The 11,314-nt window shown below is 37.1% G+C and overlaps 2 protein-coding genes and 1 pseudogene across 4 annotated transcripts; all 3 read right to left on the reverse strand.

Annotated features, from left to right (window-relative positions):
- On the reverse strand, positions 649-2,090 carry LOC104730151 (40S ribosomal protein S10-2). The gene is made up of 5 exons (XM_010449263.2): positions 1,966-2,090; positions 1,816-1,864; positions 1,401-1,683; positions 1,140-1,263; positions 649-882 (listed from the first exon to the last, which is right to left on the reverse strand). Exons 1-5 carry the CDS (start codon positions 1,966-1,968, stop codon positions 790-792), a joined length of 552 nt encoding a protein of 183 aa, XP_010447565.1. The 5' UTR covers positions 1,969-2,090; the 3' UTR covers positions 649-789.
- LOC104730158 (disease resistance protein RML1A-like) lies at positions 2,316-6,627 on the reverse strand. 3 transcript variants are annotated; one of them, XM_010449280.2, is made up of 5 exons: positions 6,574-6,627; positions 5,486-5,928; positions 4,300-5,401; positions 3,913-4,200; positions 2,317-3,829 (listed from the first exon to the last, which is right to left on the reverse strand). In XM_010449280.2, exons 2-5 carry the CDS (start codon positions 5,650-5,652, stop codon positions 2,435-2,437), a joined length of 2,952 nt encoding a protein of 983 aa, XP_010447582.1. In that variant the 5' UTR covers positions 5,653-5,928; positions 6,574-6,627; the 3' UTR covers positions 2,317-2,434. The 3 variants fall into 3 exon arrangements, with proteins under 3 accessions (XP_010447574.1, XP_010447582.1, XP_019091780.1); XM_010449272.2 differs by lacking the exon at positions 6,574-6,627 and having other exon boundaries at positions 2,316-3,829; positions 5,486-5,988; XM_019236235.1 differs by lacking the exons at positions 5,486-5,928; positions 6,574-6,627 and having other exon boundaries at positions 4,300-5,136; positions 5,217-5,302.
- Positions 9,234-10,649, reverse strand: LOC104754365 (annotated as a pseudogene).

Raw genomic sequence — 11,314 nt, forward strand, 5'->3', positions numbered from 1 at the left:
AACCTATGGTTTTAACTCTGGAAATCTATGTTCTATTGATTCAAAGACTAACCCTAACATAGAGTAATCTAAAAACAGTATATTTTAGCATTGAAATCAAAAACCCAGAATCAGATCTGGTTGAGACAGATGAGTATCAAAGCTATCAGGAGATATATCTATATATATATATAATATAGTAATCTGGTCTATGTATATCTTGTTGGAGCACATAAACTCTAAATTCTTGTTCTTTTCTCTTAGATCTATTTAGTTTAAAGTTTAAACCTTTTCAAGTGATGAGTTTGGAGAAATTATAAAGCTACGAGTGTGAGACAGAAGAATTTAGCGACAATGAGGAAGGATTAGGGCATTATTGTTGCTGTTGAACTTCTTCACGAGCCATCAACGTAAAAGAGAAAGAGACACAAGAGTATACATATTCATTTATTGTACCACCTATAACAATTATTTGTTCTGTCGCATTGGTTAAACTGATCTTATTAGATATAAGCTGTGCAGGTTCGATCCCAGTTTGTTACAATATTAATTTTATTTTTTAAATCGACGTCGTTTTGCTGTTACACATGGAATCCACGTCAAATTGGTTTAACGGAGAAATTAACAGAGTTAGCATTAAATCACGTTTTTGTATATTTAAGCACAAAATTATAGTGAAAACAATCATATAGTGAAAATGGTTTTAAAAAGAAACAAAGTTCTCAAAGACACATTCGTTCTCAAATCAAAGGTACTATGTAACCTTTAAATAAGACCAAAAAGAAACAAGAAAGGATCATAAATTCCCTTTCAAGGAAGATCAGATCCAGCAGCTGGACCAGCACCACCACCAAAACCACCGGCTCCACGACCAAACCCTTGCCTAGCTCCACCAGAAGGTGCCTGTACAACAACCCCAACACATTTAATTACACACCCAACACAAATGCTCAACAACATTTTGTAATGATACTAATGTAATGTGTAACAGTTAAAGCCTACAAATCAAGTTTCCTAATGTAATGTGTAATGAAATGTGACTACACACAAGTTTCCTCAAAATCAAGCATGATACTAATGTAATGTGCAACAGCTAAAAGGGTTTAATATCAAAGAACCAACAGTTCACAGAGAATGACAAGAAAAGAGAGTTTTTGTACCCTGAAGGCTGGCTGGTAATCAGCAGGAGCTCCACTCTTGTCACCATACTCTCCACCTGATCTAGGACCTCCGCGGTATCCCTCTCTGTCACCAGACCTCCTCTCTCCATCACGAGGTGGGCCACTGTAAAAAGACAAATCAAAACCGTCACATATTAAACACTATACAAGTAACCATTAGACTCTTCACCACATTCAGTTGAAGAAGACATTACAACAACAACAACAAGATTGAAACAACAGAAGATTAAAGTTGATTACCGGGGACGGTCACCATGTGGGCCTCCCATAGGTCGACCAAGAGGCTTCTGTTGCTTCTTCAAAGTAGCAGGAACAATCTCAGATGGGAGATTGAGGTAAGTCCTGAGAAAGTCAATGCCTTCATTTGTGAGGAACCAGTAGTAATGCATCCAGGCAAAGGTCTCACGAACATATTCCTTAGATTTGAAACTCTGCATCAACTTGATAACTTGCAGATTCGGAACACTCTCAATCAAAGGATGTTGTGGCAAATTGAAATCCTTTTTAGCAAACAAAACACCCTCTGCACAAAACACAACCATTTCTAAGTACACTTTTCTTGAATCAATCAACCAATTAATGCTATTGTCTTTCTATGCATAAACCCATTTACTAAGAAGACTACTAGATTCATAAGCTCAAATCAAGTTCGTACCTTTGAAGAGGTACTTGGAGATCTCACGACGATTCTTCTCTGATATGATCTGCAAATACGAGAAACAAGGGTCAGTTTGAATCTATACTCAACATTTGGAATCAGTATTGGATTAACGTAAGGAGTGATTCAGAGACTAGAGATGCCTACCATGATTGCGATGAGATTGAAAGAGGAGGAGGCGGCAGAGAAGGTGACTGCGTTTGTATGTGTTTTGCTTTCACTTCTTCTCCTCACGCGAAACCCTAATTTTCGACTGAAGCCGCCACTTTTATATCATGTTTGTTTTAAGGGTTTGATTATGTATCCCAAATTGGGTTGACATTAAAAAATTTAATAATGGGCCAACGTAGCCCAATTTATTTTAGACCCAATCTAACAGAACTTCGTCTTAATACGGTACCGTTTAGCTTACATCAAGGTCTTCTTCATGTTAAGCAGTAGGACATTTTATATTTTTGAGTAATTCGTGAGAAATTTTCATCAAGTAGCCATAAAGATACTTTAAAAAGAGGTCATATAACACAATATACACATACGATATCATACCTTTTTGGTTCAAGATAATGAACTGGAGATAATAAGTATTTGGACAACACTAAGTTCTTGCAGGAAAAAACTATGGGAAAACAAGATATAGCAAAAGCAAAGCTATACCTAATGCAAACACCTTCTTCATCATCTTTGAATCATAATGGTGGTTCTTGTTTTCTTCTTTGTTGTCATCATTTTCTTCTCTTGACCAAAGCTTCTTAAACCAACTCCAAAAACATGTATATTTACATTGAGCAGCTTCAGGTTCATAGTACTCATTTCTATCCGTATGGTCGTCGGTGATGCCTTCAGTTTCAAAGTAATCCACTTCGCTACCACTGTTACTCTCTGTTTCCTCACCCAAGATCTGTACACCGCACTCAATAATCTTGGCGTTGTCCATGCAGCTGAACTCAAACACAATCTCGTTCGCAGTCACACCCACGTTAAGTGATTCTCGAACCAAGTTAGCACCACATATAAACAGATGCTCTGTTATGAAATGAGAAACATTCATTGAATCCCAATTAAGTTCCATGATGGTAACACCTCCTGCTGTTATTAGACGACAAGTTATATCAAGATATGAGTACTTGATTGGTGAAAGCAGAAGACAAGCCTTAAATCTTGAGGATGCAAAGAAAGTTCCATCAGGATCCATAACCATAGGGATGATTATGGTATTTCCTCTAGTTTTGTGAGTGAACTCCGCCGGAACTTCTTTACCTGGTAAACATACATATTCGTAAACACGTTGTTGTATGAGTACTCTTCTTGATTCTTCATCAAGATTCAAACAGTTTTGGAACATGAGTTCCCTGATTGGATATTGGAATGAGAAACAATTGTGGAACATGAAGTCCTTCATTGGATCACTGAAATAGAAACAGACTCTCTCGAGTGATCCACAATCCGTCGCATCTATGTACTTGAGCGAAGACGGAAGACCCTGCAATGTTACGAGTTTTCTGCACTTGAAGACGAAAAGACTCTCTAGTCGAGAGAGACTTGTGATGCAATCTGGAATCTTCTCTATATCGCTGTTGCTTAGGTCTAGATGTGTTACACTTTCTGGGACATGTGTTAGTCTCTTGAGGTTTCTGCTACCTATACGAAACCACTCAAGACGAGGCAAACGTTCAACAATTGATGGATGAACTTCCAACTTCGTGTTTCCAACATCGAGATCCTTGATGTTCGTAGAAATATCCGGGTAGCTTCTCAACAGTGAGCAATCGCTCATGTCGACTTCTTCAAGAGATGCTAAGTTGATGTTGGTTGGAACAACTTGTAGCTTTACACACCCCATCATCATCAACTTTTTTAACTTGTGTAGATTCTTAATAGAAGAAGGAAGCTCCACCAAACTTGTGCAAGACGTAAGTGTCAATGTCTTGAGACTAGTAGCCTTTGAAAGATCTGGAATCTCTATCAAATTTTTGGAATATCCCAAATCTATCTCCTTAAGATTTGTAAGCGGCTGCATTGTCAAACACAACAAATGAGAAATATCTGATTTAGCTTAAATCGTTAGAAACATTTCTAAGAATATCAAGTACCAACCTGGATACCTCTCCAGAGCTTCTCGAGCTTACTATATGCCATATGGAATTCAACGAGGCATTCTGGTCGAAATGTTTGAGGAAGAAGTGTTCCTGGGTATGAATCCCAATGTAGTAGCCTTAAACGTGGTAAATATTCCATGTTTTCTGACATCTGCAATGTACTAAAATGGCTCCCATAGATTTTTAAGAACCGGAGATTACGCATTCCTTCAAAGGCTCGCCCACTTATAAAGAACTCATCGATCTTTGACATATCAAGTGATATACCTACGATAGATCCAGTACCCTAACAAACAATTCAAAACAAAACTGGTGAAACTGCTATGAAAAAAACAAAGATTTATTATGCAAGCTCTCTAGAGAATGTATATATGTAAGAACTTACAGTTTCGTTTGCCAATACATTACGAATATCTTCAGCCTCGATTAAAAACTGACGTTTCCCAGGTTGATCAGACTGTTCATAAACAACTTGTCTCCCCAATTGTTGCAGTAAACGATGCATCGTGATCCACCCATTGGTTGATACATACACGAGAGATTTATCTGCAAGGGTCTTCAACCCATTTCTGACATCTAGGTCACTGTCAGCTAGCATGGTTGTCACATGAACAATGGCTTCATTGTTAAAGAAAAATGCAATGTGGAGAAACAAAGATTGATCTTTCTTCAATAATTTGTCATATCCCATTCTTAACACATTCTCAAGTTTTCTATCAAGGCTAGTTTCTAGCTTAGATAATTGACATTCCCACTCGTCCCTGCTCTCTCCACGCAAAGATGAGCCCACAACACGAAGGCCTAATGGAAGATTACCGCAAATATTTGTAATTTTCTTTGCAAGCTCTTCAAAACCATCCCATGGAGAACTTTGCTTAAAAGCATATAGAGATAAAATCTCCAGAGCTTCTTCCTCGGATGGATAATCCACGAGGTAGATATCAGTCACCCAATGTGCCTTCAATATCTTTCTATCTTCTGTGGTAATGACAATCCGACTTCCTAAACCAAACCAAGATGGTTCTTTAGCCAAGGCATCTAGTTGTTCAAGATCATCTACATCATCAAGAACTATAAATACTTTTTGGTCTTGTAGCCATTCCTTTATTGCGCCTAAATGATGTACCTTCATATCCCTTTGGTTCAAAATCTTGGATAAAAGTTGGCTTTGTAAACACAACTTTGAAACATAATCATCCGTACCATCGTTCCCATAACTTCCCTTGAGGTTCTCCATAAAACATTTAAGTTGAAAATTAGCAGAGAGTTGGTTGAATAAAGCTCGAGCAATGGTTGTCTTACCAATTCCCGCAGGACCAATGATTCCAATCATCTTTACTTCATCGCACTCTAGGCGTAAACAAGAGTTCACTTTCCTCAAGTGAGTTTCCATTCCCACCATTCCGTCAAAATCCTTCGATGGTGTAACATTCAGTTTGATTGAAACATCAGTAGCAATCTTCTCAATCATCTCAGCTTCATCATCCCTACCAAACAAAAAACGAGTCTAAATTTACAGAGACACAACCATTGAAGCATTGCATAATAAAGATAAAAGATAAAATACATACCAATTTAGAGAGTGTTCTCCGGCAATGTTAGCTACATAAGTCAGAGCTCTCATCCACCTCTGTTTCTCCTCCTCTGTTTTTCTTTCACAAGTTTTCTCAAAACCTCTTCCGAAATCTCCGCTCTGTTTCTGAACATCTGATGGATCAACTTTGTAAAAAACAGTCATCAATGTCTGCCCCTGACCTTCTTTGCATTTCAAGATTTCAACCAGTTCATCTAAACACCAACTTGAAGAAGCATACTTCTTCGATAGCACAACGATCGAGACTCTTGATTCTCTAATGGCTTGTACGAGTTCATGTCTGATGGTGTGGCCTCTCTCAATGCCTTGATCCTTAAATGTCGTGATCCCTTTGCTTGCAAAGTGTTTATGCAAATGACTGAGGAATGATCTACGAACATCTGGGCCGTGGAAGCTCAGAAAGACATGGTACCTTCTGATCTGAGTCAAAGAAGAAGAAGACGCCATGAGAGAAAGCTTTGAATAAGCTGTCTGTGGAGGAGAAAAATGGCTATATATAATGAACAAAATACGTAAAAGACCAAGGAAACAAGAAACTTAGAAGTCATTTGAATGCTTGTTTCTCATGCTCATAAAATTACAAGCTTGTTTCCTCATAATTTATTATTATAAGTCTTGCAAATGGTGGTTTTTTTTAATAACAAGCTTGCAAAAGTTCTTTTAAAACTAAGTAAACGATAGTTTTTTTTAACTTTACTATAAACTACCAGCTTGTTTCCTCATAGCAACAATAAATATCTTACAAATGCTGTTCTTTTTTATAATAGTTACCGTACAAGTCCATTGACTTGGGTCTTTTCTAAAATATTATTTAGTGTTAGATAGTAATGTATCCATTGACCACAGTCCACAATGGCAGATGAATTCTCTTCTTGTGTGGTTTCTTGGAAAAGCCTACTACAATGGGATTTATAGAATCAGTTGATTTGGTCTTTAAATTCAATATAACCAAATAATATTACTATAGTTTGATGACTTGGTCGTCTATCACAATTGCATCAAAAGTATTCTTATAAGCCCACATAACTATATCCTAACAGTCAAAGAGAGGTAGGTACTACTAACCTTGATGATTGTTGTTACATTTAAACCAATTCTTGTACAATTGCTCTCCTTGGTTTATCCTGTTTCACAATTAACAATAGAATGTTTTCAGTGATTCACAGATGCTGCTTGCATTCAGGGACTGGAGGTACTATCAAAAATCGGGAAATCCAAAATCCTTTTAGATGAAGAGCAGCTCAAATAGATATTTCTTGAGATTTGACAATGGCCGAATAGCATATACACAACGAACCAGAAACTTGTGTTGAAATATAACTAGAAACGTCCTTTGCAGTAACACATATTAGAATGATACTTAAAAATGATAACACTAACCTGGATTCCACCCCAGAGCTTGCTGTATCGCATCTTTGTTATAATGAAAACTCGAAAATAAAGGAAGGAAGGTCCACCAAACTCTTGCAACCACATGGAAGCAATGCCTCTAGACTCAAGTTCAATTCCAAATCCAAAATGACTTACTTCTTCACTGTAACCTCAACTAGATTATGGTCTCATGAGAATCCACGAAAAGTCCCTTTTTTCCAAGGTCCACGAAACCTGTATGCTCACCTCTTTCGACAAATTCAATTTTAAAGAACCAAACAGCTCCATTCCTGTGCTGGTTGGTTACTGCTGCCTATAGTTTCAGAGTAACTCCTTTTGCTGCTAACTACCCTCAGTCAAGATTAGTACACCACACCCAATAATCATGTCTTCCTAGTTCATTCTCCCAGCCCCAGAAGCTGAATTTAAATAAAATGTCGCTTACAATCCTCTATATTATCACTACTGATGCTTAGGTATCTATCTCTTTACATCCACTTCAAAGGCATCTCTTTTACCAAAAACCCTCTAATTGCTCTAAAGATCATCTAACATCATCAAGAATTATAATAAGTACTAGAGAGTACCTAAAAGCTCTAGCAAGATCAACATCATAGAGATACCAATTCCCGCAGGACACCCAAATACTCCAATTTTTTTTGTCAAGTGAGCTTCGAATTTAACGTGAAGAAAGCAAAACGCGTAATTTAACGATAAGAGTGAATTTTCAAAGGAATTTGAATACCCAATTCGTCCAATCCAAGACCCCGTAAAAGTGTGTTCCTTTATAGTCTTCCACGACAACAAAATCGGTAACTTGATCTCTTTTTTTTTTTTTTTTTTTAATTTAAATTCGCTATTTCACGGTGATGAAGAAGCTGAGACATAAACTCAAGAGCTGAAGCATGAGAGAATCCATAAGAATGAGAAGAACGAAGACGAATTTGGAATTGCATGAACAAGAATACGAACCAGGAGAACCAGAACATTATTCGAATTAGGTGAAACCGGTTATGTGTAAACCGGTTATGTGTAAACCGTGTAATTTGGTTCAGGTTATCTCAAACATAAACCGGAACCCTCTTCTTATGTAAGAGGAATCTATTTAACAGCTTCACATCTCAACTTCGTCTTCTAATACTCTTTAACAGTTTATTCAATTCGATTTGTGTAAAAATTCAATTCTCGAGACTAAAAGTATTGGCCAAACATGTAATTAATACAGTAATTTGTGTTTTTTTCGAAGCGTCGCCGCCCAAAATAAATAATTAAAGGTGGAACGTTTGCTCTTCCCACTCTTCTTCACGTGGTTTCCCTATTTAAATACAGAGACTCACTCTCTTCTGTCTCAAAGCGTTGCCAAGTTTTGATTATTTTTGGTCACTACTTATCAATGGTTAATCATGATGATACCAGCAGCAGCGACGAAGAACACAGCGAACAAGAGCTCAAAACGCCAGAGATCATAATATCTGACGACTCAGATACGAAAACAGAAACAAATTGTGCTTCCGAGGAGAGTATCGAATATACTAAAAATGTGAGTGTCACTCATGTTCATACTGATCTTCTCTTCTTTTATGCAAACGTCTGATATTTTTCTTACTTATATACGTAAAGTAACGATGTTAATTAGCGTCTTTAATTTTTGATAGGAGGAGGATGAGGAGACGAGTCACAATGATATGGAGGTTGATAAGGAGAAGACTGATGAGGAGGAGGATGATGATTTGCGTGTTCTGAAGGACGCACTTGAGGCCGCGGTGACACTATCGTTTCTAGGTTTAAGTCAATATCAAAAGAATTTGATGTTTCAAAACTTGAAGAACCTTGGAGTTGAGACAAGAAAAGAGCTAACTGATGGATGGAAAGAGTTGAGTGCTGAGGTGCTTCGCTTGACCGCCAAGACACAAACTTTCTTTGCAAAGTTTACAAACGCTGGTGTTTGATATATCTACTACTTATTTAACAAGAAATTTTAATTTCTTGTTTTTGGAATCATTTGAATTAATGTTTGATGTTATTCCTACTAATGTTTCTACTTTCTTGTTGTGTGTTGTTGTTAAGGCATCTTTTGAACTATGAACTAGCGTATGTGAGGCTTGTGGCTTCTTTTTTTTTTTTTTTAAAGTTTTATGGAAGAGAACTTTTCTAATTAAGTTTCATAAGTCTTTATGTGGTGGTGGTTCCTGCTATTAGGCTACTAGCTACTCTCAGTTTCACATTGAAAGAGAAGTTGAAAATGTTATTACTGAGTTACAAAGGGTTCTGAACAGATGTCCTGACAGCGAAAGACTTGACTGAGCCGATTAAAGCCGTGCAAAATTACTCGATCTCCTTGAATCCTCCAGTTTTCACAAAATTGCTGATTTAACAATATAAAGCTGAGCTGATGTTAAAATCCTAGACATAGATTTTAACTCCTTTGTTATCTTCTTTTTTTTCCATTTCCATGTTGGTTTCAAGGAGATTTCAACTCTCTTCAAACACTTGGAGTTTGCAAGGATGTATCTTAATACTTGTTTCTCTTCTCTTGTTCCTCTATATTCTTTCCACTCAAAGATCTCGAGTTTCGTTGACAAGCATAGAGGTACATCATCCGGTTGCTTGAACGAAATTGGAAAATCTTCACTCCCGAGAAGTTCCTGGGAAGCAAACAACAATTAACATGCATGTTCTTTTACTGCCCTTTTGTTAAATGCATGTGCAGGCACAAACCTGGTCGATGAGAAGAACTTCTACTTCAGGAGAATTTTGAAGCAAAGACATTGATGGCTCAAACCAATCTGAATTATCAGGACATATTGTACAATCTGTAAGTTGTGAGAAGTTGATGGCGTGACACCACGCAACCTGCAATATGAACACAACACGTACATAAGTAAGTTGTATAATCTGGTGGCAATTAATGTGATCATATATAACAATAAATATAAAAATAAAGGGAGGTTAAAATTAAAAGTACCGTTACAACGCATAGACATATCTCGAGATATCTGACCGAGGAAAGATATTTCATAAATTTGTCATCAGGATATTTGTAATAGTATATAACTGCTTTATCAAGCCTAGGCGGCTTGTTCTCAATCGAGCATGAGTTTGTCGAATAATCTCCGATGGTGAATTCCTCTAAATTTTCTGAATCTATGACCAAAGATCCTTCAATATCCTCTACTTTTGGTTTCCAGTTGAAATACTTAAAGATCTCTAAAGATGGCACTTTTACACTAAACTTTGTCACGTTGTCTTGGTTATGTCGCACCACATACAAATATATAAGAATAGGACAACTCGATAAGAGCCTAACAACAGAATCCTCATCTTTGTATACCACAGAGACAAGCTCAAGACATTTGAGGGATGGGAGGCATACCGGAGATGAAACGTCTACATAAACCTTATTGGAAAGACGGAGAGCCACAAGCGTATCACATGTATAAAGGCTTTTAGGCAAGCTAGTTGGTTCGGTGGACCACATGAGATCGAACCCTAGTTTACGAACCCTGCGATCAACCGCACTTGCAATCCACTTTCCCACGTTAGCATCAATAGGACAATGTCGACCGAGTTCTATATCTAAACGTTCTAATCTAGGTGCCTTGTGGAGTCGTAATGACTCGTTTAGAAACCACCAAACAGACCGTGGTCGCTTACTTTTTCGAAATAAACGGCCAAGTAAACGGCCGAGAGATTTTGTTTTGTGGTGGGTAACCACATCTTTGATCTCTGTGTACTCAAGTAGTGGCACCATCGTCCATATAGTTCGCCATCGTTTTGATAAAATCATGGTGGCCACTGCATCCTTTGTTGGAACCAATGACAAAATCCTCACAAGCAAATCGTCTGGCAATGCACTGATCCTATCTTCAACTCCATATCTCGAACAGCTCATGATTCTTTGCTTCACAAACTGTTCGGCACTGTCAATTGAGTTTCTTATCATCTTTTTCTCAATGAGAACTACACCAATATACTAGAGTGTTTTTTTTTTGTAATTCATTTCTTCTCTCTTTTACATATTAGACGGTTCGTATGATCCTTTTATGATTCTCTCTTTCTCTGTTTCATTGTATTTACCTTTTTTAAAGTTAAATAAAATATGTTTGATTATTGTGCTTCCATTTTTCCATTTACACAATATTTTGTTGCCGATGTTAATATCTTCCATTATACATTTTACCGATATTACAAAAGACCCTCCTTTATTTAACAACTTCACATCTCGACTTAACAGTTTCAATTCGATTGAGACTATTTTACAAAAATATTAGCCGAACATGTCTTAAATATTTATCCATTCTTTTTAAAAAAAATACTAGATTTGAAAATGTTGTTGTCGACATTATTTATGGATTTTGAAGCGTCGCCGCCCAAAAAAATAAAAAAAATGGACATTAAAGGAGGTAGAGAGCTCATTTTTGGAATACAACGTTTG

Source organism: Camelina sativa, chromosome 2 (genome assembly GCF_000633955.1).
Source record: "Camelina sativa cultivar DH55 chromosome 2, Cs, whole genome shotgun sequence".
Taxonomy (NCBI): Eukaryota; Viridiplantae; Streptophyta; class Magnoliopsida; order Brassicales; family Brassicaceae; genus Camelina; species Camelina sativa.

Bases quoted from the DNA above. Each gene is read 5' to 3' on its own strand.
- LOC104730151 (XM_010449263.2), bottom strand. The intron at 1,684-1,815 runs GTACGAACTTGA...TGTTTTGTGCAG, and splicing joins CTCCAAGTACCTCTTCAAAG to AGGGTGTTTTGTTTGCTAAA. The intron at 1,264-1,400 runs GTAATCAACTTT...GTCTTTTTACAG, and splicing joins CCACATGGTGACCGTCCCCG to TGGCCCACCTCGTGATGGAG.
- LOC104730158 (XM_010449272.2), bottom strand. From the start codon at position 5,955: ATGGCGTCTTCTTCTTCTTTGACTCAGATCAGAAGGTACCATGTCTTT. The intron at 5,402-5,485 runs GTATGTATTTTA...TTTGTTTGGTAG, and splicing joins GGAGAACACTCTCTAAATTG to GGATGATGAAGCTGAGATGA. The intron at 4,201-4,299 runs GTAAGTTCTTAC...ATTGTTTGTTAG, and splicing joins ATGTATTGGCAAACGAAACT to GGTACTGGATCTATCGTAGG.